This window comes from Eumetopias jubatus, unplaced genomic scaffold (assembly GCF_037043125.1).
Source record: "Eumetopias jubatus isolate StellerSeaLion01/CBP00866 unplaced genomic scaffold, mEumJub1_p1.0 scaffold_3, whole genome shotgun sequence".
Taxonomy (NCBI): domain Eukaryota; kingdom Metazoa; phylum Chordata; class Mammalia; order Carnivora; family Otariidae; genus Eumetopias; species Eumetopias jubatus.
This window is the reverse complement of record NW_028274809.1, coordinates 102,248,859-102,275,459: the sequence shown is the minus strand read 5'-3', so window position 1 is coordinate 102,275,459 and position 26,601 is coordinate 102,248,859. Positions and strand designations below refer to the sequence as shown.

The window sequence follows — 26,601 nt, the reverse complement described above, 5'->3', positions numbered from 1 at the left end:
AAATGCATATGATGTTAAACATACGAAAAGATGTTCATCCGCACTTAATATAGAGAATGGAAGTTGTTAACTACATGGAGATAGCATTTTTCACCTACCAGACTGGCAAAACCCCACCGTCGGATAACACACTCTGGGGAAAAGGCCCTTTGTACATGGCTGGTGGGAGGAGAATGGTGCAGTCTTTACAGGGATGAATACGGCAAGATCTAAGAGCACTAGAGAAGCATTCATCCTGGGTCCCAGCCACCCTGCTTCTAGGAATCTAATCTACAGCAACATACAAGGTGATCCCTGTGGCACTGTGTGTGACAGCAAAGGATTAATAACCACCCAAACGGCCAGCAAAAGGTGCCTGCGGATGGAATACTACGCAGCTGTAAAAAATGACAAAGAGAACTATGTACAGATACACAAAGAGCTCCAGATTATAACAGTCTACCTTTTGCACAAGTATATGAGAATAAACGGAGAATAAAGAATAAGAAATGTGTGTGTGTATAGTGGTTGTTTGCATATGTGTGTGTGTGTAAGATATATATGTATACATATATATATATCTTAAAAGGTATGTATATGCATATGTATGTATGTAGGTAGGTATTTGCCAAAAAGATACCCTGAAAGGACAAATAAAACAAAGCAAATATAAAAGCTGTGAAACAGAAAAACTGAAGCAAATGAATCTAAATGAATATTAAATTGGTAATACAGCCACACAGAGAAAGAATTAATTCAAGAGACTTTAGCACAGAATAATTTTGATAGTGTGTGTCCCACTAAAAGAGATGAAGGACAAAAGAATTTCAAAAAAATCCTAAAATTCCCTCAGTGCTGTATTATTGAGTAATAATGGTATTAATATTTCAAAGCTATTTTCTTTATATTGTGGTAGACATCAAATAAGTAATTATCTTCATGATGTCAGAAGTATAGGTATTTAGAAAAAAACTAAATTAATGACAGCAATGTACTATTAAAGTTGAATTAGTGCTAAAAAAATGAATTAGTGCTAGTTTAGGCGGATATCCACATGCAAAAGAATGAAGTTAGACCCATATTTCACATCACATACAAAAATTAACTCAAAATGGATCAAGACTGAAAAGTAAGAGCTAAAACCCATAAACTCTAAGAAGAAAACAAAGGTGTAAATCTTTATGACCTTGGATTTGGCAATTTGTTCTTAGACAAGACATCAAAAGCACAACTAAGCTTCATCAAAATTTAAAACTTTCATGATTCAAAGGATACCATCAAGAAAGTGAAAAGATAACCCATAAAATGAGAGAAAATATTTATAAATCATGTATCTAATAAGGGACTTGTATTCCAAATACATAAAACACTCTTAAAACTCAACAATAAAAAGACAAATAACCCAATTTAAAGATACACAAAGGACCTGAATAAACATTTCTCCAAAGAAGATACACAAATGGCCAATAAGCATATCAAACAAGGCCAAACATCTTTAGTCATCGAGGAAATGCAAATCCGAACCACAATGAGATACCACTTCACACCTACTAGGATGTATAATCAAAAAGAGACAATGACAAGTGTCAGCGAGGATAGGGAGCAACTGAAACCTTCATACATTGCTTATAGGATTATAAAATGGTGCAGATGCTATGGAAAACAGTTTTGCAGTTCCCAAAAAGTTATATGTAGAGTTACCATAAGACCAGCAAGTTTCGTGCCTCAATATATTTACACAAGAGAATTTAAGACATAAGTCTAACACAAAAATTTATACACAAACGATCATAGTGACATTATTCAAAATAGCCAAAGAAGTAGAAACAATCCAAATGTCCATCAATTGATGAATGGATAAACAAAACCTAGCATATCCAGATAATGGAGTATTATTCCACAATAAAAAGGAACAAAGTACTGGGGCACCTGGGTGGTTCCGTCAGTTTAAGTGTCCAACCCTTGATTTCAGCTCAGGTGATGATCTCAGCATCATGAGATGGAGCTTCACACTGGGCTCCGTGCTGGGTGTGGAGCCTGCTTAAGATTCTCTCTCTCCCTCTCCCTCTACCCCTCCCCCCACTCGAGTGCATGCGTGTGCATGTGCTCTCTAATAAACAAGAATCCTAAAAAAAAAAAAAAAAAAAAAGGAAGGGGTGCCTGGGTGACTAAATCGGTTAAGCGTCTGCCTTCGACTCAGATCATGATCTCAGGGTCCTGGGATCGAGCTCCACATTGGGCTCCCTGCTCAGTGGGGAGTCTGCTTCTCCCTCTCCCTGTCGTCGTGCCCCCCCCCCATGCTCACTCTCTCTCTCAAATAAATAAAAATCTTTAAAAAAAAAAAAAAAAGGAACACAGTACTGATACAAGTTACAACATGGTGAGCTTTCAAGACATTATGCTAAGTTAAAGAAGCCAGATATAAAGACCATATATTATATGATTCAATTTATATAAAATGTCTAGATGGGCAAATCCATAAGAACAGAAAGTGGTTATCAAGGACCAGGAGTGGAAGCAAGGGAGGCAGTAATGGAGAAAGAAAGACTACTAATATGTAGGATGTTTTCTTTTTTTTTTTTTTTTTTGAGAAAATTGTTCTAAAATTATATAATGGTGATGGGTGCATGTCTGTGTGAATATATTAAAAAGTCATTGAATCGACTTCTGCATTCACACTTGAAAAGGATGAATATCATGGTATGTGAATTATATCTTAATAATCTGTAATTTAAATTTTTTTAAATCTAGAAATTGAACTGAGATTATCAATTTGAACTTAACGGTATTTGGAGAATACCCTTAAAAAGAGCTTCATGCTGGGGTGCCTGGGTGGCTCAGTCAGTTAAGCATCCAACTCTTGATTTTGGCTCAGGTCATGATCTCAGGGTTGTGATGGAGGTCTGTGTGGGGTTCTGCCCTCAGCAGGGAGTCTGCTTCTCTCTCTCTCTCTCTCTCCCCCCCCAAGCCTACCCCTCTCCCCACTCCCACACACCCTCTCCCTCTTTAAAATAAAGTAAAAAAAAAAAAAAAAAAGAGCCTCATGCTGCCGATTAAAAGCTACTGGTTCTTCCAATGATTTTCAATTTCAAAACAAAAAAGGAAAAAATTTTTAATGTTAGGTTCTTACATTTGTACTAATAGTTATCTTAAAATATACAATATGTGAAAACTGACCTATGCTTCACACAGTGTCCTTTTAACTCCTTTCCAAAGAGACAAATTCATGACCCCAAAAACCCCCACCACCCAGATTTGCACACCCAGTGCAAATCTCTGAATAACACCATAAAGCATCTCAATTGCTCATTTCTGAGCTTTCAAGGTTAAAACCAGCAGGAGTTCCAGGGACTCCCTGGACACCGGAAGTCAGAATATCCTGATATGACTGCATACCTCTGTGTCAGTGAAAAGTGTGCAGATTATTAAAACGAAGATTACTATCTTGATGTTTCCTTTTTTCCACTAGAAACAGGAAATCCCTAAAGTCTTGGTATCTGTTAAGACGATCCAGGCTCCTGACCTTGCAGGGATGTGTGTGATTCAGTTTCAGATGCCCAAGACACACAAAACTAAGACGAACTTCACGGAGACCCCTTCTTGCGGAGCATGTTTACGCTGCCTTAGCCAGCCACTGAGCCAGCTGCTAACAGTCTAAAGAGTATGAGGCCAAAGATAAAATGGTTAAGACCTCCCTCCAATTTTTCTCAAAGTCAGGACTTAGGCAAAAATAAACACTTCTGGGACCACTGCTCCTCACATAATCCAAGTTTCATAGCAATTTCGCCATATAAGCTAATTTTTTTTTAAGATTTTATTTATTTGACAGAGAGAGAGGAAACATGAGCAGGGGGAGAGGGAGAAGCAGGCTTCCCGCCAAGCAGGGGGTCTGATGTGGGGCTCAATCCCAGGAGCCCGGGATCATGACCTGAGCCGAAGGCAGATGCTTAACCGACTGAGCCACCCAGGTGCCCCTAGGCTAATTTTTTTTAACTTGGGGTAAAGCACTGGCTCAGACTCAGTTTCCTCCTCTGTGAAATCAGGCTTGACTAGCTGATGTCTCAGGCAGGAGTCACCACACTTGGCCATATGTCGGAAGCGCCAGGAGAGCTTCATAAAAAGAAAGATTCCCATCTTCAACTCTAGAAACATCATCCGGAAGGTGTTTTTTACAAAGGTCTGCCAGGAGATTGTGCGATCATCTAAATTTGGGAATCACTGCTAAGGTTTCTTCAAGCTCCAAAATTATGATTCTGGAGCTCTACTGTCCAATACAGTAGCCACTAGCCATGTGTCATGGAGCTCAGCAGCCACACGTGTGGACAGTATAGACACAGAACATTTTCACCAAGGCAGAAGGTTCTATTAGCCAGCACTGTTTTTAGAAAATCAATTAAAGACTTTTCCAAATATACATCAGTTCATCTCTATGCTTTCCTTGGTCTGATTTTATGTTACCATTTCTTCAACAACTGCTGCGCCCCAGTCCTCAAATATGTTAGCACATGAAAAAATAGACTAAGATCAAGCCCAGCTTTCCCTGGTTTCTCTGAAGATACTGGGAAAAAGGGACAAATTCTTCTGCATGCATCTTTCCCCCTCCCTCTTACCATACACACACACACAAACATACATAATAAAAATGCAAATCCCAGTTAGACTCTCCACCTCGTCTCGGACAGCGTCAGCAGCCCTGCCTTTGACAAGACCGTCTGCACTGGATAATTCTCTGTCGTGGGATCTCTCCTGTGTGCTGCAGTATGCTTAGCACCATCCCTGGCCTCTACCCACGAGGTGGTAGTAGCACCTGTCCTCTAGTTGGGACACCGAAAAATATCTCTAGACATTGTCAATGATTCCCTGGAGGGACAAAAATCCCCTCCTTCATCTCGATTAACAAGCTACTCCTCTAATCCTGTCTCCATCTTAACTCTGCTCCTCACCCTCTCTTCTTCCCAGACTCCATAGAAGAAAAATAAGGAATTTTTAGTAAGCAAAACATGTTATTAAACAAAATCAAGACTTCCAAAGCCATCTTCAAGACTTGCCTCTCCTCTTTTATGCAAAAAATGTTTTGAGTAAATCAAGCAGGTTCCACTAGATTTCCCCACTTTGGCCCCTAGAACAAGATAAAGAGAAGCAAACATCAAAGACAAAGGTTTTTCTTTGTAAGATACAGGGAGGGAATGACCCAAAAGGAAATCAAGGTTTTGGTCTGAAGCTTATTCATCCTTTTTAAGGAAAGAATATAAAATTACACATTTAATATTGGATACAAAAGTGACTATCTAGAGTGAGAAAATTTATAATGCATTATAAATTTTTTTAAATGGACAACTACCATGGCAAATACACCCTCAGAAGACCCTCAGTGAGTCATGCCCTAGTATGATGCTCTCCCCTCAAATACAGAGGAATCTGTGACTGGCTGCTAACCAACAGAATATCACCCCATGACTGCATTTCCTTATGTAAGAATCTGTCTCAGCTAACCAGAGAGACATTCCTACTGGCCCTGAAGAAGCAGCTGCCATCATATGACCTACCTATGGAAAGGGCCTGGTAGCAAGGACCTATGGGCCTCCATCCCACATCTGCAAGAAACTGCCAGCACCCAGAGCTTGGAAGAGGACCCGAGCCACAGCTGAGCTCACAGCCAGAGCCGACACTGCTGCAGCCTTGTGGGACCCCGAACAGAGCACCCAGCTAAGCCACGCCAGATCCCTGGAAACTGTAGATAACAAACGTGTTTTGTTTCAGGCTGCTAAATTTGTAAGAATTTGTTACATGGCAATAGAAAACCAATACAAGGGGCGCCTGGGTGGCTCCATCAGTTAAGCATCTGCCTTCTGCTGAGGTCATGATCTCAGGGTCTGGGATCGAGCCCCATGTCAGGCTCCCTGCTCAGCGGGAAGTCTGCTTCTCCCTCTCCCTCTGCCTGCCACTCCCCCTGCTTGTGCTCTCTCTCTCTGTCAAATAAATGAAATCAAGAAAGAAAAAGAAAGAAAGGAAGAAAAAAAGAAAGCAAGAAAGCAAGAAAGCAAAAAAGAAAGAAAGAAAGAAGAAAGACAATACAAATACCATTTATATCACAAAATCTAACAAAATAACATATTTTTATTAATTAACTGCTGGAATCCCTTTAGCATACCTTCCTACTGGTTTGTTTGTTTGCCATATACTCTGATTATCTCCCATTCATGCCAATGATTCTGTAATACTTCCTATAGCGAATAAAAAACACTTTAGTCTTGTCCTCTAGCATAATCAGTCCCAATTTCTCTTTTCTTGGAAGTTTAGAAGGGTTTTTTTCAGCTTCACAATGACTTGACATTACTAGTCATAAAAGCTATAAGACTATTGTCAAATCTAGGAAACCTCTATTGAACTTCCCTGTAAGAAGCTGTAAGATCTGGAAGAACTTTCCAGACCCTATTTCTAGCTCCATATGTCTCGACCCTTGTTTCTCCTCTGCAGCTCACACATTTTCAGAGCCAGGTACCACAGGACAACATGCACAGCAGGATACACTCCCGGCCCTGTACCCCATGTCACAGTGCCAGCTGAGTCAGCGGAGTAGGCGATGGGCACATTCCCGGAAGCCGTGCCGACAGTGGGACGGCTGGTAACAACCACACGCCAAAGTGACTCCAAACCACATAAATATATTCCACTAATTCCCAGCTAACCGTATCCCTAATTTCACTTCCCTCAGCTGGATCCCAAAAATGGCCATCACCACTCCAATACCATCCAACATTAGAGGAAGTTGGACAGAGGGCAAGTCTAGGGAAAACAGATAACAATCTTAACCAACTGTGGTTATAGGTCTCTTGCTTTCGCAAATTTTGTAAAGCACACACCCGTGTAAACAGAATGCAAGCTCTGGTCGGAACGCTCTGCCTGTAGTACCAGCCGACGGCCATCAAGCAGGGACGTTTGTTGCCATGGAAATCAAAACTGTGTTGTCACCCTGGACTCGGCACCAGCTCTACTAACCACATTAAGTGATATCAATTTGAGGCAAGGATGGTGTGAGCTTCCCTTTGCTGCACGGGAGAACTAGAGAGAACCAGATGTCTATCACTTGAGGAAAGACTGTCCTATGACAGCTTAGCTCTCCCTTTCAATATCTCCCCAAATTGACTGTTACAAAGCTAAGTATCTGACCTGTTCTTTAGAAACAGCCTCCTCCCTTGCTTGTGTCAAAAAGAAAGTTCAAAGCACGATGGAAATCAAGGAAGCAGGGACCCCCTCACATCCCTGCCACGGTTGAAATTACTTACCAAAAATCAGCCACCCAGGTCTTATGCTGGTTAGACCCCCCCCCCAGAAAGCTATTCAGAAACCTTGTTAACACAAATTTGCCCCATGATCCTCCATGTGTGTGAGGCAATGAGCACATGGACACAGCTGGAGAAGAGACATTATTACAGCAGACTCGATGACAAAAGCCGTCTGTGCCTGGCGTGTCTTACCTCATCATACATGAACTGAAGCGTCAGCGCTGACTTGCCAACCCCTCCACTGCCAACCATGATCACCTTGTGAAGGGCCAAGGAGCTCTGGCTCTTACTCTTGTTTGCAGCCATCCTGCTGGTTTTCTGCAGTTGCAACACACGAACAGAAGACCTAGTTGAAGAGCTGCCAATGAACAAGACAAAGACTTAGAAGCATTTTGATCTCTACCCAACTAAAAATCAAATGAAATCCACATGCACCAGAAAAGCCTAACCCAGAAATTCCAACAGAGAAATAAATCTTTGAGGTTCCACGCAGAGATAAAACAACCCCTCCAACAACCCCACATGTCATGTACCACAGCAGAGCCAGAGAGAAAGCAGGACAGAAAGAGGGAAAAAATGGGTATGCACACCCAACGCCTGTATTGCTGGGTGGGTGGGGAAAGACAACCTGCCACTAGAAATCAATGTATCCTCAAAAGTGCTTCACTGAGGCGGAGTGACCACAGAGCTCCGAGTCCCACTTCCCACCCCTACTCCAAGTCATCCGGTACCCCAGAGAACACCAGCACTCAGGGACCTCAGCCCCCACCTCTTTATTCTACTCCTCACCTCCCCTTGTACCTCTACCTCCCGGCACACACACTCACACAGCCCCCCACACAGGCCATGGAGGTGCTCGGGAAGGGGATGAGTAAATGCAGTTTTTATAATAAGTACCCCTTTATGGCACATGACAGAGTTAAAAGAAGGAGAACTAAACTATCTTCTCCAAGTGTATTTAAAGTGGTGAACTAAAGTGAGTTAAAATTTCCTATAATAACAAATGATTAGTCAAAATCAGTTTAACATCAGATGTGAGATAAAGAGGCAAGAGTCCCTGGAATTAATGGGAAGACAAAATTTTCCAAATAAGTAAATTTAACAAATACCTGGAACTTATTTTAACCCCAGTGCCAATTTTTATTTTAACTAATGTGTACGGAAAAGCCCATTTCAAATATACCACAGGGTAAGGAAAAGGGCGTGGGGTGGGGCATCTCATGGGTCATGAGCCTGGGTCTGCCATTTGTGAGCTGTGAAACTTAGAACTATTTGATTTCTCCAAGTCGGTTTTTTATCTGCAAAAACCAACCACCCCCTACCTTGCAGGATTCTCCTGAGGATTAAATGAGACAACATATGTGAACGACCTAAGCACAGTACCTAGCACCCAGTAGAAACTAAATAAAGGCTGGTTTCCTTCCTAGCAAATTCTAACTTTTTAAAATTTTCATTTTTTTTTCTAATTACAATATGACAGGCTCCTACTTCCACTACTGCTGACGAGGTAACTTGAAAACATCACCACTAGAACAATAAATTAATATACACAGCACACACATAAATCATCCAGGCAAAATAAAACAACATTGCTTTAGATCAGTGGTTTCCATCCTTGGCTGCACAATGGAAATCACCTGGGGAGCTTTAAAAACATCCTGATGCATGGGTGCCGCCCCAGAGCCTCTGATGGAATTGGCCTGGCATGCAGCCTGGGCATGGGGACTTCTAAAAGCTTTCCAGGTGATTATAGTGGACATCCAAGGTTGAAAAGTTCTCTTACATGCACAGCTGAGCTCAAAAGAAAGTAAGAAATCCCCATGGTAGGGCAAAAACAATCAGGGCAGTAAGAGCTGCTATTCCTGGAGTCCTGAATAGCTGCTGTTCTTGGTAACTTCGGATTTAACAAACACAGGGCTGGGAGTTCAGCTGCCCAGACCAAGTGGGAGTTAGAACTGAGACCTCTTCTCAGTTGAGAACTGAGAAGCCAAGGCCCTTGGGGGAACACACCTACAGGTAAAGAATGGACGAGAAAAACATTTGTTGACCAACAGGGGACGACAAGGAATTTTGTTTGACTGAGCCCCAGCTGCATGGAAGTGTACCCAGAAAATCTGTGACCACAGCATTTCTCCAAAGCCAAGAAATTAACATAAAAAGCAGTCCCAGGCTGGTCATGATGCTGGAGCGCAAGGCAGAGTGATAAACAAAACCTCTCTGGGAAGACAACATGCAGTAAAACAGAGGAGGATAGTCATAGCTAAAACCCACAGATAGGAGCCCACAATTCCAACCTATGACACACCTAAGAAAATCACCATACACAGGAGTCCACATCCATAACAAGTAGGACTTTTAAGACAACTACTATAAAAAGTATAATTTGAGCATTTTAAAAAAAGTCAAAATCAAAATGTCAGAAAAATGACATTATCAAAAGACCAGGAGTTGAACAAAAACCCCTCTGAATGTCTAAAATATTTTTTTTAAGTATTTAAAACAAAAAGTTATAAAACTTTAGAAAAGGGAATGGTGCCTGGGTGGCTCAGTCATTAAGCATATGCCTTCGGCTCAGGTCACGATCCCAGGGTCCTGGAATCAAGCCCCGCATCGGGCTCTCTGCTCAGTGGGAAGTCGGCTTCTCCCTCTCCTGCTCCCCCTGCTTGTGTTCCCTCTCTCGCTGTGTCTCTCTGTCAAATAAATAAATAAAATCTTAAAAATAGATAGATAGATAGGGGGGAAAAAAAAACCTATCATTTTTTTCTCTATCTATCTTTGGCTCATTGCCTGGGGCCCTGCAGATTTAACTGACAAAAAACAGATTAACAGAGAAACAAACAGGAGCTTATCCCTGTGCATCTCACATACACACACAACTCAGTGATGAGTAACTCAAAGGGGCAATTAGAACTTCGGCTTACATAGCATCTTAACAAAATAATAAATTTTGTAGAGAAGTGACAAGACCAAAAAAACAAAGGACTTTGCACTTATAGGGGCAACAAATCATGGGAAGGCAAACACTATATAGGGGAAACTGATGGACGCTAAGAGCTGGTGAGTACGGTGTGTTATGCAGGTTCCCCCAGTGCCTTCTCTAGGCTGGTAAGTTTAGAGCTCTCAAGTGATTCAGAATAGCCCTGCCCTTCCTGGTAGAGACGGGGAGGCACAGAATTTTATTTTGGTCTGTTACTTTTCAACTGCCTTCAGCTCAAAATAATCCTATGTCAAAGTGGCATATTTTGGGATAGCATACTCTGAACCCTTTCAATGTTCAATAGAAAATTTAGGAAATAGGGGCTTCTGGCTGGCTCAGTCAGTGGACAATGCGACTCTTGATCTCGGGGCTATGAGTTCAAGCCCCATGTTAGGTACAGAGATTACTTAAAAATAAAATCTTTTTTAAAAAAATAAAGAAAATTTAGGAAATATCTAAACTATTTTTAAAAGAGAAAAAAATCACTTATGATTCTGCCACCCAGAGATATTCACTATTAACAGATTTCCTGCCAGTATTCTAATCTATATATTCCTATATTTAAAACCTATTTGAGATCATATTTGTGAAGTTTGGCATGTTATCTCTCACGTATTATATCCATCTGTCTTCTTAGAGCAGACTGAACATAATTAAATCTTTCCTTGATGATTTAAGGGCCATCCTCAGCATGAGATCAGTTATGTGAGCAGCCTTGGGCTGCTGTGAGTAGAATCGGATCTCTGCTCATTCTGCCCCCCTTCCATGGGACCTCAGCTTACTTACTTCCCTATGCCAGGCCTTCTTTCCACTGCTCTTTTTCTAATTATGTGCTTTTTAATAAGTGTTCTAAGCAATTAACTAGATAATTAAGCACATTTGAATTGTGACTAAAATAGAATAAATGGGATAAGGTATGGGCCTCCCCAAAAGGCTTCACTTTAGGAAAGTGAAACAGCTTTTGGCCTAATTTCTGGCCCACAAGTGTTTCCCAGAGAGCTCAGGTTGGTGCATGAGGTTGGAACCTCCAGACCATCCATCACACAATTTCTCTGAAGCAACCTTGCTTCTGTGAATTATTACGATTGTATGAAAATGGAGAAATAATCTTCCAGGTTGGGATGGGGGAGGCTTTCAAACCCATGTAGACATCTATCTAATTCTGAGCTGTTATTTTCCAAAAACAAAGTCAATTTCTCTACAAGAAACCATAGTAAATGAACTGAAGACTATTCAGCAGGTTTAAAGATATCTGCCAAAGTATCTGTGCTCAAAGCTCAAAAACTGAAATAACCACGGTGGATATTTCCAACCCACATAACCACCTTGGTCAACTTGACCTGATGAAGGGAAAGACAGGAGAAAGGCAGAAGGGCCAGCCAAGTGCCCATCACCAAACCAATCCTGGAAACTGGAAATGCTGACCTCCATGCTCCTGACACTGGAAATAAAAAAACCCTATTTGTTTAAGCCACTGTTAGTCTACTTATTGTTGTTGTTTTTTGTTCGTACTTGTACCGAAAGTGTTCCAGAAACCTTCCTGGTTTTTGACTCAAGAAACTCCAAGTCCAGTGATTTGGACAGATTAGTAAACAATCACAGTGCAGGATTAAAAAATTCTGTGGCAGAAGAATGATGCAAGGGTGCTCTGGGAACACAGAGGAGAGACATCTAAATCAGACTAGAAGGTCAGGGAAATTCTCCTAAAGGGAGCAACATAGGAACTGGGATTTGAAAGAGCCTACTCGATAAAGAGAGGAAGAGAAATAACAGGAAGAAAACAAATCAGCACGGTTTAGGGACGTGCGTGTTGATGATTTAATGTTTGTAACTGATATGCCTAGCCAATAAATGTGTTCTTAAAAAATAATACAACTATCTTTTTTTCCCAACATTTTGTTATGAAAAGTTTCGACCTTTCAGCAAAGTTGAACCAACTGCACAGCAAGTCCATATACCTGCCACCTGGATTTTCCAATGAGCATTTTTTTCCATTTGCTTTACCACAAACCCCGCCATCTGGCATCCCTCTCCCTACCCATCAGTCCATCTTATTTTTTGATGAATTTCCATGTAAGCTATAGACATCAGTATGCTTCATCCCTGACTTTGGCAGAGAGATCATTTTTTTACAAAGCAATCATATCCCCCCGCCCCCCACTGCCTTCACTAACAATTTCAGAACTCTCTCTAAGGGGTTAGCAATCCTCCTAAATCACTTCAACAAACTATTTGGGTTCGTGGCCAATACATGAAGCCACAATGCAGACCTTTCATGGGGGAATTGAGGCCCATAACACCAAGTCGTGGCATGGCACTCTCTCTCGGTCAGAAGGCTTTTACAGGGGACTTGAGAAACATACCAGTGAACACCCTTTAGTGGGTCTCTACTTACTAACAAGAAACTTCATTTTTGTCCAAAAAACATTTAAGTGCTACTTTGTGCCAAGCCGTGGGTCTCTGCCCTTAAAAAACGTAATCCCCTAAGGTGAGACATACAACTAAAGCATCTTAATATAATTTCCCCCATGCAATGATGAAGATGTACAAGGTATGATGTAAAGAATAATGAACTCTGGGGAAAGAGAATCAGGGAAGGCTTCAGAATTGAAAGAATTCACTCAACACATGGGGGTGAGAGAGGGGAGCTTTCCATGCATAATTGAGAACACACGGTAAGGAACAAAGGCATGAAACATCATAGCAGGTACCAGATATGTGGTAGGGAACTGACTGGGTGAGGAGTCTCCAAAGAGAGACATGTTCATCTACAAATGGGCCTAAGATGCCATCTTAAGAAACCTCCCCTGGAGGAAATGAGAAGCCATTGCAAGGTGTGTCCCTCACCCCAGTCAGTGTGTAAGGCATTGGATCAATAAGAATAAGCACACACGTTCCCATAGAGAAAAATGAGCCCCTCCAAACTAAAAAAAGCTTCATTCAGATGGTTGGGCAGGGAGGAAAGGGATGGGAAATGCTTTTTCTATGTCATGTTCTATGATACATTAATATGAAATAAGGCTCTCTACCACTCAGTATTAATTTAAAGACCAGAACCCATTCACTTGCAAGGTAAAGTTTTTATAGCAAATCACAATATATAAACCACACAAATGCATGTTAGGAGGAAGGAGTGGTTTCTAGTGAACCTTAGTCCCATAGGCTAATATAATCATTGGTCTTTTGTTAAGCAAAGGCTAGCAGAAAATGAGTCGGTAGGCAGAGTCAAAATGCCACCTTGTCTGTATCACAGGGTTGTCAAGAACATCAAATGAGTGGGTGCCTGGATGGCTATATCATTAAGCGTCTGCCTTCGGCTCAGGTCATGATCCCAGGGTCCTGGGATCGAGCCCCGCATCGGGCTCCCTGCTCGACAGAGAGCCTGCTTCTCCCTCTCCCACTCCCCCTGTTTGTGTTCCCTCTCTCACTGTCTCTCTCTCTGTCAAATAAATACAATCTTTAAAAAAAAAAAAAAGAAAAATCAAATGAGAATTTGAAAATGCAGAGGAAAACTTACTCCTCCAGTCGCCCTCATAAAATTCAAGTGTCCTAGGTAATATGGCCCACAAAAGCACATGGGAAACTCTCAAACACTGTACACAGGCAAAGAATTGCACTTGATACTTTTTTTTCCAGATAATATAGCTTGAAGGTAACCTAGATATATACTTCAGTCTCTCAAAATATTGTCCATGTTTTTTTATTTAAATTCAATTAGCCAACATATAGTACATTTGATATAATGTTCAATGATTCATTAGTTGCCTATAACACCCAGTGCTCATCACATCACGTGCCCTCCTTAATGCCCATCACCCAGTTACCCCATCCCCATCCCCATCCCTTTCTACAACCCTCAGTTTGTTTCCCCGTGGTCAAGAGTCTCTCATGGTTTGTCTCATGTCTTTAATCCATTAAATAACAATCAAGAAGGAGAACAATCCTAAATCTGGGACAATTTAAGCACCAAAGTAATCAAGGACAGTAATAAAAACAGACCATTGAAAAATTAGGAATTTGTGAATCCATACCTAGGATAAGTATTAAGTAAACAAGGGAAGAGGCAGGGCTCTTGCTTCCAGCAGAACGTCAAAGGCAGACTGATAAACGTAGAGGGTGCTGAGTTGGAATTCAACATTTTGTAACTATCATAGTAAAGACTGCTTCACGCAAGAATCATTAATAGATGCTAAATCTAAAGGGGAGATCTAGATGAGGAACAGGATATTTGCATGGTCTTAAAGTGTCTCCATACATTACTTATGAATCAGGATCTGCATTTAAACAAGCAGCACTGTTTAAGTGTCAAGGCAAATCCCAATTTATTCATACCACTTCCTGTTACAATCCAAATTTGGAACAATCTGATCTAAATTAGGGTCATGAAGCACCCTCCCAAAAAACACCAGCGCTTTCAAATATGAAGTAACACAGGAAACAGATGGACTGAAGGGATTGTAAGGAAAATGTAAAACGCAATTACACTGTCTACTCAGTAGAGGTCATTTCCACTATATTGAAAATCGACATGGAATCATATTTTTTAGCATCTAACACCAAATTATTCAATAGTTGTAACCAAATAATCAAGCTGAGGGACCGTACACAAGTGCACCGGTGTGTGGTGACAGCACCTCGCTTCCTGCGTTGAAGCCCAATATCACTGTCATCTTAATGACACACAAACTTGTGGTTATTGGAAGTCTCACAGGCACACCTAGCGGGGGAGATAGTGGTTTATTCCTATGTATGTTGCCAGGATCTAGAACTCTGACCTCCAGTGGATTAGAGACCTAGAACCGCCTAGAGGATAAAGAAAGGAATGAATGAATAATGAGGGAAGAGTTTTAAGAAATGAAAACAAGGATACATTTTATTTCTTTTATATAATTTTTTATTGTTATGTTAATCACCATACATTACATCATTAGTTTTTGATGTAGTGTTCCATGATTCATTGTTTGTGCATAACACCCAGTGCTCCACGCAGAATGTGCCCTCTTTAATACCCATCACCAGGCTAACCCCTCCCCCCACTCTCCTCCCCTCTAGAACCCTGTTTGTTTTTCAGAGTCCATCGTCTCTCATGGTTCGTCTCCCCCTCCGACTTACTCCCCTTCATTCTTCCCATCCTGCTATCTTCTTTTTATTTTCTTAACATATATTGCATTATTTGTTTCAGAAGTACAGATCTGTGATTCATCAGTCTTGTACAATTCACAGTGCTCACCATAGCACATACCCTCCCCAATGTCTATCACCCAGCCACCCCAACCCTCCCACCCCCCACCACTCCAGCAACCCTCAGTTTGTTTCCTGAGATTAAGAATTACTCATATCAATGAGGTCATATGATACATGTCTTTCTCTAACTGACTTATTTCACGCAGCATAACACCCTCCAGTTCCATCCACGTCGTTGCAAATGGCAAGATCTCATTCCTTTTGATGGCTGCATAATATTCCATTGTGTATATATACCACTTCTTCTCTATCCATTCATCTGTCGATGGACATCTTGGCTCTTTCCACAGTTTGGCTGTTGTGGACATTGCTGCTATAAACATTGGGGTGCACGTACCCCTTCGGATCCCTACATTTGTATCTTTGGGGTAAATACCCAGTAGTGCAATTGCTGGATCGTATGGTAGCTCTATTTTCAACTGTTTCAGGAACCTCCATACTGTTTTCCAGAGTGGTTGCACCAGCTTGCATTCCCACCAACAGTGTAGGAGGGTTCCCCTTTCTCCGCATCCCCGCCAACATCTGTCGTTTCCTGACTTGTTAATCTGAGCCATTCTGACGGGTGTGAGGTGCTATCTCATTGATGTTTTGATTTGGATTTCCCTGATGCCGAGCGATGTTGAGCACTTTTTCATGTGTCTGTTGGCCATTTGGATGTCTTCTTTGGAAAAATGTCTGTTCATGTCTTCTGCCCATTTCCTGATTGGATTATTTGTTCTTTGGGTGTTGAGTTTGATAAGTTCTTTATAAATTTTGGATATTAGCCCTTTATCTGATATGTCATTTGCAAATATTTTCTCCCATTCTGTCGGTTGTCTTTTGGTGTTGTGGACTGTTTCTTTTGCTGTGCAAAAGCTTTTTATCTTGATGAAATCCCAATAGTTCATTTTTGCCCTGGCTTCCCTTGCCTTTGGCGATGTTTCTAGGAAGAAGTTGCTGCGGCTGAGATCGAAGAGGTTGCTGCCTGTGTTCTCCTTTAGGATTTTGATGGACTCCCGTCTCATGTTTAGGTCTTTCAACCATTTGGAGTCTATTTTTGTGTGTGGTGTAAGGAAATGGTCCAGTTTCTTTCTTCTGCATGTGGCTGTCCAATTTTCCCAACACCATTTGTTGAAGAGACTGTCTTTTTGCCATTGGACATTCTTTCCTGCTTTGTCAACGATGAGTTGACCATAGAGTTGAGGGTCCATTTCTGGGCTCTCTATTCTGTTCCATTGATCTATGTGTCTGCTTTTGTGCCAGTACCATACTGTCTTGATGATGGCAGCTTTGTAATAGAGCTAGAAGTCCGGAATTGTGATGCCGCCAGCTTTGCTTTTCTTTTTCAATATTCCTCTGGCTATTCAGGGTCTCTTCTGGTTCCATACAAATTTTAGGATTATTTGTTCCATTTCTTTGGAAAAAGTGGATGGTATTTTGATGGGGATTGCAATGAATGTGTAGATTGCCCTAGGTAGCATTGACATCTTCACAATGTTGGTTCTCCCAATCCATGAGCATGGAACGTTTTTCCACTTCTTTGTGTCTTCCTCAATGTCTTTCATGAGTATTTTATAGGTTTCTGAGTACAGATCTTTTGCCTCTTTAGTTAAATTTACTCCTAGGTATCTTACGGTTTTGGGTGCAATTGTAAATGGGATCGACTCCTTGATTTGTCTCTCTTCTGTCTTGTTCTTGGTGTATAGGAATGCCACTGATTTCTGTGCATTGATTTTATAGCCTGCTACTTGACTGAATTCCTGTATGAGTTCTAGCAGTTTTGGGGTGGAGTCTTTTGGGTTTTCCACATACAGTATCATATCATTTGCAACGAGTGAGAGTTTGACTTCCTCTTTGCCGATTTGGATGCCTTTGATTTCTTTTTGTTGTCTGATCGCTGTGGCTAGGACTTCTAATACTATGTTGAATAGCAGTGGTGAGAGTGGACATCCCTGCCGCATTCCTGACCTTAGGGGAAATGCTCTCAGCTTTTCCCCATTGAGAATGATATTCGCTATTGGTTTTTCATAGATGGCTTTTATGATATTGAGGTATGTACCCTCTAACCCTATACTCTGAAGAGTTTTGATCAAGAAAGGATGCTGTACTTTGTCAAATGCTTTTTCTGCATCTTTTGAGAGGATCATGATTCTCGTTCTTTCTTTTGTTAATGTATTGTATCACGTTGATTGATTTGCGGATGTTGAACCAGCCTTGCAGCCCAGGGATAAATCCCACTTGATCGTGGTGAATAATCCTTTTAATGTACTGTTGGATCCTATTGGCTAGTATTTTGGTGAGAATTTTTGCATCCATGTTCATCAAGGATATTGGTCTGTAATTCTCCTTTTTGATGGGGTCTTTGGTTTTGGGATCAAGGTAATGGTGGCCTCAAAAAATGAGTTTGGAAGTTTTCCTTCCATTTCTGTTTTTTGGAACAGTTTCAGGAGAATAGGTATTAATTCTTCTTGAAATGTCTGATAGAATTCCCCTGGGAAGCCATCTGGCCCTGGGCTTTTGTTTGTTGGGAGATTTTTGATGACTGCTTCAATTTCCTTAGTGGTTATAGGTCTGTTCAGGTTTTCTATTTCTTCCTGGTTCAATTTTGGTAGTGGATACATTAGGAATGCACCCATTTCTTCCAGGTTATCTAATTTGCTGGCATAGAGTTGCTCATAATATGTTCTTATAATTGTTTGTATTTCTTTGGTGTTGGTCGTGATCTCTCCTCTTTCATTCATAATCTTGTTGATTTGGGTCATTTCTTTTTTCTTTTTGATAAGTCTGGCCAGGGGTTTATCAATCTTGTTAATTCTTTCAAAGAACCAGCTCCTAGTTTCGTTGATCTGTTCTACTGTTCTTTTGGTTTCTATTTCATTGATTTCTGCTCTGATCTTTATCATTTCTCTTCTCCTGCTGGGTTTAGGCTTTATTTGCTGTTCTTTCTCCAGCTCCTTTAGGTATAGGGTTAGGTTGTGTATTTGAGACCTTTCTTGTTTCTTGAGAAAAGCTTGTATTGCTATATACTTTCCTCTCAGAACTGCCTTTGCTGTATCCCAAAGATTTTGGACAGTTGTGTTTTCATTTTCATTGGTTTCCATGAATTTTTTTAATTCTTCTTTAATTTCCTGGTTGACCCATTCATTCTTTAGTAGGATGCTCTTTAGCCTCCATGTATTTGAGTTCTTCCCGACTTTCCTCTTGTGATTGGGTTCTAGTTTGAAAGCACTGTGGTCTGAAAATATGCAGGGAATGATCCCAATCTTTTGGTACCGATTGAGACCTGATTTGTGACCTAGGATGTGATCAATTCTGAAGAATGTTCCATGGGCACTAGAGAAGAATGTGTATTCCGCTGCTTTGGGATGGAATGTTCTGAATATGTCTGTAAAGTCCATTTGGTCCAGTGTTTCATTTAAAGTCTTTATTTCCTTGTTGATCTTTTGCTTAGATGATCTGTCCATTTCAGTGAGGGGGGTGTTAAAGTCCCCCACTATTACTGTATTGTTGTCAATGTGTTTCTTTGCTTTTGTTATTAATTGCCTTATATAATTGGCTGCTCCCATGTTCAGGGCATAGATATTTACAATTGTTAGATCTTCTTGTTGGATAGACCCTTTAAGTAGGATATAGTGTCCTTCTTCATCTCTTATTACAGTCTTTGTTTTAAAATCTAATTTGTCTGATATAAGGATTGCCACCCCAGCTCGCTTTTGGTGTCCATTAGCATGGTAAATGGTTTTCCACCCCCTCACTTTCAATCTGGGGGTGTCTTTGGGTCTAAAATGAGTCTCTTGCAGACAGCATACTGATGGGTTTTGTTTTTTAATCCAATCTGATAGCCTGTGTCTTTTGATTGGGGCATTTCGCCCATTTCCATTCAGGGTAACTATTGAAAGGTATGAATTTAGTGCCATTGTATTGCCTGTAAGGTGACTGTTACTGTATATTGTCTGTGTTCCTTTCTAGTCTATGCTGCTTTTAGGCTCTCTCTTTGCTTAGAGGACCCCTTTCAATATTTCTTGTAGGGCTGGTTTCGTGTTTGCAAATTCCTTTAGTTTTTGTTTGTCCTGGAAGCTTTTTATCTCTCCTTCTATTTTCAATGACAGCCTAGCTGGATATAGTATTCTTGGCTGCATATTTTTCTCGTTTAATGCTCTGAAGATATCATGCCAGTCCTTTCTGGCCTGCCAGGTCTCTGTGGATAGGTCTGTTGCCAATCTAATGTTTCTACCATTGCAGGTTACAGATCTCTTCTCCCGAGCTGCTTTCAGGATTTTCTCTTTGTCTCTGAGACTCGTAAGTTTTACTCTTCGATGTCGGGGTGTTGACCTATTTTTATTGATTTTAGAGGGGTTCTCTGTGCCTCCTGGATTTTGATGCCGGTTTCCTTCCCCACATTAGGGAAGTTCTCTGCTATTATTTCCTCCAATATACCTTCTGCCCCTCTCTCTTTTTCTTCTTCTTCTGGGCTCCCAATTATTCTAATATTGTTTCATCTTATCGTATCGCTTATCTCTCGAATTCTGCCCTCGTGATCCTGTAGTTGTTTATCTCTCTTTTTCTCAGCCTCTTTATTTTCCAGCATTTGGTCTTCTATATCGCTGATTCTCTCTTCTACCTCATTTATCCTAGCAGTTAGTGCCCCCATTTTTCATTGCACCTCATTAATAGCCTTTTTGATTTCGACTTGGTTAGATTTTAGTTCTTTTATTTCTTCAGAAAGGGTTTCTCTAATAACTTCCATCCTTTTTTCAAGCCCAGTTAGTATCTTTAAAGTCATGATTCTGAACTCTAGGTCCGACATCGTACTAATGTCTGTATTGAGTAGGTCCCTGGCAGACAGTACTATCTCTTGTTCTTTTTGCTGAGGTGATTTTTTTCGTCTTGTCATTTTGTCCAGGGGAGAACAGATGAATGAGAAAACAGAATGCTAACAGGTTAACAACGTCTCCAGCAAATATACTCTATACAAATCAGAAAAGACCTGAAACCAGGGGACAAGAAAGGGAAAGAAAGAAGAAAGAGGGGGAAAAAAAGTCAAAAGAAAAAGATAAAAACAAAAAACAGAACAAAACAAAACAAAAAACAGAATATATCAAATATGATCAGGCTAGTGCATAGATCAGTGCCACACACTAGATTTTGGGCGTATTTTGGTCTGTTAGTATAAAGTGCCTGCTAAAATTTTAAAGGAAGAAAGACTTATATATGTACAAAATAGGGGTTGATACAATGAAGGGATGGAAGATGACCTCAAAGATGAAAATTATAAAAGATTTTATAAAAGGAATTGATAAGATAAGAAGTTGTTTTTAAAAAGAAAGAAGATTTAAAAAATAAAAAGAGAAAAGAAAAAAAAAAGGGAGAGAATGTGATCAGGCAGGAGACTAGAACAAAGCCGTACACTAGTGATTTCGGGTATATTTCGATCTGTTAGAAGAAAGTGTATCTCAAAATTTTAAAGAGAGAACAACTTATATATATATATGCCAAAAATAAGGGTAACTACTATGAAGGGATAAAAATATGACTCTAAAAATGAAAAATAAAAAATGTTTTTTTAGAAAGGGATTGATAAGATGTTGGTTGAAAAAGGGAAAAAGAAAAATTTTTAAAAAAAGTTAAAAAAATTAACTTTGAAAAACTAATGAATTATGGTAAAAAAGCCATGAATTCTATGTGCAGTATTCCCCTAGCGCTGGAGTTCTCCCGTTCTCCTTGATCGGTAAACTTGGTCTTGGCTTGCTGGCTGTTCCTGCTGATCTTCTGGGGGAGGGGCCTGTTGCCGTGGTTCCCAAATGTCTTTGCCGGAGGCGGAATTGCCCCGCCCTTGTGAGTCCGGGCTAAGCAAGCTGCTCGGGTTTGCTCTCGGGAGCTTTTGTTCCCTGCAAGCTCTCGGTACAGCTTTGGAGGACCAGGGTGAAAATGGTGGCCTCCCAATCTCCGCCTGGAAGAGCTGAGAACTCGGGGCCCCACTCCTCAGGGCGCCCCCAGAGAAAAGCAGTCACTCCCGTGTCCCCAGTCTCCGGCCGCACTCCATGCTCACCCGGCCTGTGACCGAGCGTTTCTATCTCTGGCACCCAACCCCGTGTGGAGTCTCCAAACCCAGCAGATCCCTGCGGTGCGCTCCTGTGCCCCTCCTCCCGGGGGAGGGAGGGGCGTCTCCCCAGATCTGCCGCTTGTTGGGTCCCTGCTGGAGGAGCAGTGGCCCGACTGGGCCGCGGATCACAGTTTATGGCAACCCCGAGCTGAGAGCCCGCGCCTCGGCTCTGTCTCTGCAGCCGGCCTCCCCGCTCCGATACCCGGGAGCTCTGTGGCACTCAGGCAACCCTGGTCTTTCTGTGACCCCGAGGGTCCTGAGACCACACTGTCCCGCGAGGGTTCCACCCCCTGCTTAGCCACTGGAGTGACATCCCTCAGCGGAGCCGACTTCTAAAAGTTCCGATTTTGTGCTCCGCGGCTCTATCACTTGCCAGAAGCGGCCTACGGAGGCCCCCTCCCCCGCCGTCTATCCTCCTGAATATCGCCTCGGATTCACTTCTCCGCACGTCCTACCTTCCAGAGAGTGGTCGCTTTTCTGTTCAGAGTGTTGTTACTATTCTTATCTTCGATCTCCTGTTGAGTTCGTAGGTGTTCAGAATGGTTTGATCCCTATTCAGCTGAATTCCTGAGACCAGACGAAATCCAGGTCTCCTACTCCTCCCAAAAAGGATACATTTTAAACGATTTTCCATGACATGTACTATGCCACACTTCTCATCAATGTTCCATGGAGGAAATAGTGTCTTGAGTGTTCTACTGTGAACACTGATTCTAGAAGGTACATCATTAAAGTAGCAGCCCTCCCCAGAGGTTCTTTTTATGGCTTAATAATAAATGCTGTAAGCTACAAAAGTAATAGTAATTTAAAAATAAATCTGCACACACGCAGACAACACCCTCAGAAGCCAAGATGAAGACACTGGTCAAAGACGGACAATTAAAGATCAGTAAAGACAGTAACTGCAATGGATTGAAATACATCGAATTTGTTCACAATACTCTGCACCTTATTGGTCACCTTTGGAGGACTAGGAAGACAACTCAGTATTTCGAGAATTGGTAAATACAGGGAAAGAATTAAAAATGCATCGTGCTTCTCCTATACACTGTACTATCAGATGACTAAACACAGCGATTCTCGAACAACATGGGGGCTTTGGGGCACCGACCCTCCCGCACAGTCGAAACTCTACATATAACTTTTGACTCCCCAAAAATTTACTACCAATAGCTTACTATTGACTAGAAGCCTTACCAATTAACATGAACACTCAAGTAACACATATTTCATATGTTGTATGTATTCCATACTGTATTCTTACAATAAAGCTAGAGAAAGTGTTAAGAAAATCATAAGGAAGAGAAAATACATTTACAGCACTGTACTGTATTTATCGAGAAATATCCGCATATAAGAGGACCTGTGCAGTTCAGACCCATGTTGTTGAAGGATCCATTGTAACAGATGAAGCAACGCTTCCCTTCACAAAATCTTCTAACAAATCAAGGAATGATAGAACTTGGGCTATCACCATTTTGCAATTCCTCACAGATTAAGAAAATCTAGGCCCTGAGCATCAAAGGCTGCTAACACTACCAAAAAAAAAAGACAACTTGACATTACGAGCACCTTGAAAAAGATAACCATCAATGATGTAGTCTTGTAAAGAAAGCTTCTATATCTAACTGCTGACTTATGGGAAACGTAGGAGACAGGAATATGGTGAGCATCACCACACAGACACACCATCAGCAACCTAAAAACTGGAGGAAGCTCTATGGAATAAGCCACCCAGTTTCTTCAACAAATAAATTGCAAAGAAGAGAGACGGAGAGGGAACCTATAAATTACAAGAACTAAGAGACATAAAGTGAGTGAAACATACGGACTTCAGTTTGGATCCTAAACACATAAGAAAACTGGGGAATCTGAACGTTGACTGGATTTGATAATATTAAGGAAATATTATTTTGAAACATTTCAAATAACTTAATGTAACCTCATTACAAATAAAGAGAAATGACATAAGGAATTTGCTTCAGTTATCAAGGGGGAAGGGAGTTGGGATACAGATGAAATAAGACTGGCCATGAATTGATAATTATCAAAGCCGACTGATGGATATAAGGTAGCGGGTTACACTGTTCTCTGCACTTTCATACATGTTTGAAAATGTCCACACTGTAAAATTTATAAAAAAACAATGACAGAAATTTAGGTGCCTGGATCCCACTCCCATAGAGATTCTAATTTAGGGACATGGTGCTCTGACACTTAGCATTCTGAGGATCTCCAGATGACTCCAATTCATGCCCAGCTTTGAAAACCATTCCGCTGGACCTGAAACTCTTTGAGAACAGATTCTGTATCTTTTTTAACCACTGTTTCACTCATGACCTACCACAGAAAACACACTTAAATATTAATTGAATTCACTACCTAAGGTCGGAGCCATTTTCTCACCTTAATTCTATAAGTAGAACACGCATCGGGATGGCACCATGAACCTACCTTCAAATGAAATTCTTATTTTCTATTCGTCAACAGTCTCACAATGAACACTCTCCTGCCACCTTGTTTTTGCAAGGGCCATGCTACGTTGCCATCTTAAGAAAACTGATTCACTTTTCACAATCCGATTCAAAAATTTTTGTGAGTTTTCAAAAAAAATTTTTCATGTGAGTTTTCTAGTATCTGGATGGTGATGACAAAATATAATCAATCTAATGTCATCCCTAGAGGCATTTAGTTTTCAATCAGTCCACAAGCGAATATTTTCCTCTTCCCATTTCCTTCCTAAATACAGACCCTTTTTCACACTACAGTCTCCTACTGATCTCCTGTTCTTCAAATTCAAGTACAATAATTTCCATAACTTCACTCTATGGTTTTAGTCTTTAGAAATAGGTGAGCCCTGACTAAATTAGAAAGAAATTTTTTAAAAGATTGTCTGTCTTGGGAAAGCATAGAATTTTACCAAAGATAGGACAAAATAATGAAGACTTAAAATGATACTCACTTCAAATAATGAAATACATTTAAAGAAACAAAGTGATTCTGATTTGGGGCACCTGGGTGGCTCAGTCGTTGCTAAGCGTCTGCCTTCGGCTCCGGTCATGATCCCAGGGTCCTGGGATCAAGTCCCACATCAGGCTCCCTGCTCAGCAGGAGACCTGCTTCTCCCTCTCCCACTCCCCCTGCTTGTGTTCCCTCTCTCGCTGTGTCTCTCTCTGTCAAATAAATAAATAAAATCTTTAAAAAAAAAAGTGATTCTGATTTGAAAATGCGTTCTTAGATTTTGACAAGTTAGAACAGAACAGAAACTCTAGAAACCAGGAAATATTTTTTTAAATACTTCACCAAATTCTATCAATATCTAAATTTTAATTTTCATTAAATCAGGTTTGGAAGATTGCTGGTACATCTGTAGCAACTTTCTGCAATTCTAGCTTGAATCATCCATAAAAACAAACGGATAAGCCATGTTACATCCTAAGTTCCAGCTGAAATGCTTAGTTTTGATGGGCACAGTCACAGGACTGAATTATGACAAAGGCTTCTATGAAGTCTTCCAGCTCTCCTCCAAGATAAAAAAGCAGAGGACTGGGCGCCTGGGTGGCTCATCGTTAAGCGTCTGCCTTCGGCTCAGGTCATGATCCCAGGGTCCTGGGATCGAGTCCCACGTCGGGCTCCCTGCTCAGCGGGAAGCCTGCTTCTCCCTCTCCCACTCCCCCTGCTTGTGTTCCTGCTCTCGCTGTCTCTCTCTGTCAAATAAATAAATAAAATCTTAAAAAAAAAAAAGCAGAGGACTACTTAAAGTATGTTAAGTATATTAAGAATAACGGGCCCTTTTGGCAAATGTACATCAGTAAAAATGAGTTTAAAAAAGATTTCACTAAATGACACACAACTTTATCCAAATACGTAACTTAAGGTACTGTCTGCCTAGCATCTCTTTTCTAGAAACTGCTCCCCTCCACCATCCACATGGTTATTACAGGACCGGAGAGAGGGGTGAGGAAGATAAGACATGCCGGGTTAGTAGGTGGCCCCATCCCCTGGGACAAACCGACTGATCCCAAGGAGGGCGTCGGCCCCAAGCTAGGGAATGGGTACAAAACTGGGCAGCTAGGCCCATGACGGCCACAGCTGGGACCAGGAGCCCCCCGCAGAAGTAAGAGAGCAGCAGCCCTCCGATGGCCCTTTGGACAATGCACTGCCCCTCCCAGAAGAAGCACCTGTTGATTGCTGGGATTAGGAATGTCAAACTTGTGATTCTTTGAGAAATGCCAGAAATGTGGAATTTTATGTGCAATCTCCTTTCTTTTAAATGTTAATAATTAAATCAGTTTTTAAAAGCACTGTGAGCAAACAAAGAATGTCTACAGGCCACTCGTTTTTGCAAACTGGCAGCTGTGTGTTTTGGCCAAGCAGCAAAAGCCGATCTACAGCAAGAAGGAGGGACAAAGCCAGCACATGGGGAGGAAACACAGGGATCGTCTTGGCAGCATTCAGGGGGGCTGGTTCCAGCGGCTCCTGAGTCCCCAGCTGCATTCTTGGCCCCTTCCTGGGCTTGCTTTTTCATCTCTCCGCTGAGTCAGTGACATGTACTGGTGTCCGCCCAATAAATCCCCCTTTGTGGTGTGAGCTCATGTACCTTACGTTACTATCGCTTCCAACCAAGAGAGTCCCAACTGACTATACGTAATGGCTTTGAAATACACATACAATTCAAGTCCAGGGAATCGGACCCAGGCAGGGCCAGAGGGAAAATATAATGACACAAAAATACTTCATTCTGCATGAATAAAGCATGAGCTCTACAAACAGCAACTCCAGCTGCAAGTGCTTCCAGGGAATTCAAATATTCTGCCCCCTTACAGGATTAGGACTCTTGTCCACAGTGAAAGAAACCCCAACTGAAAGGAGCTTAAGCAAAACAATGATTTATTGGCTCACGTAACCACGTGTCCGAGAATAAAGCCTGCTCCAGGGGCTCAGATGAAGTCTCCAGAATCCACTTTCTCTTCCCCCATCCCTAGGCTCCACCTCTCCCACCTCTCCGCCTACTACTCTGCCCCCCCCCCCCC

At 41.4% G+C, this 26,601-nt stretch overlaps 1 protein-coding gene across 3 annotated transcripts in view; it reads right to left on the bottom strand.

The window, feature by feature from the left end:
• The window catches only part of RALB (RAS like proto-oncogene B), a 51,999-nt gene that overhangs the window by 12,348 nt on the left and 13,050 nt on the right, over nucleotides 1-26,601 (bottom strand). For all 3 annotated transcript variants that reach the window (XM_028101283.2, XM_028101284.2, XM_028101285.2), the window contains exon 2: nucleotides 7,458-7,623. In XM_028101283.2, coding sequence (XP_027957084.1) covers nucleotides 7,458-7,571 — 114 coding nt within the window. In that variant the 5' untranslated portion in view covers nucleotides 7,572-7,623. The remainder of the gene's footprint in view (nucleotides 1-7,457; nucleotides 7,624-26,601) is intronic.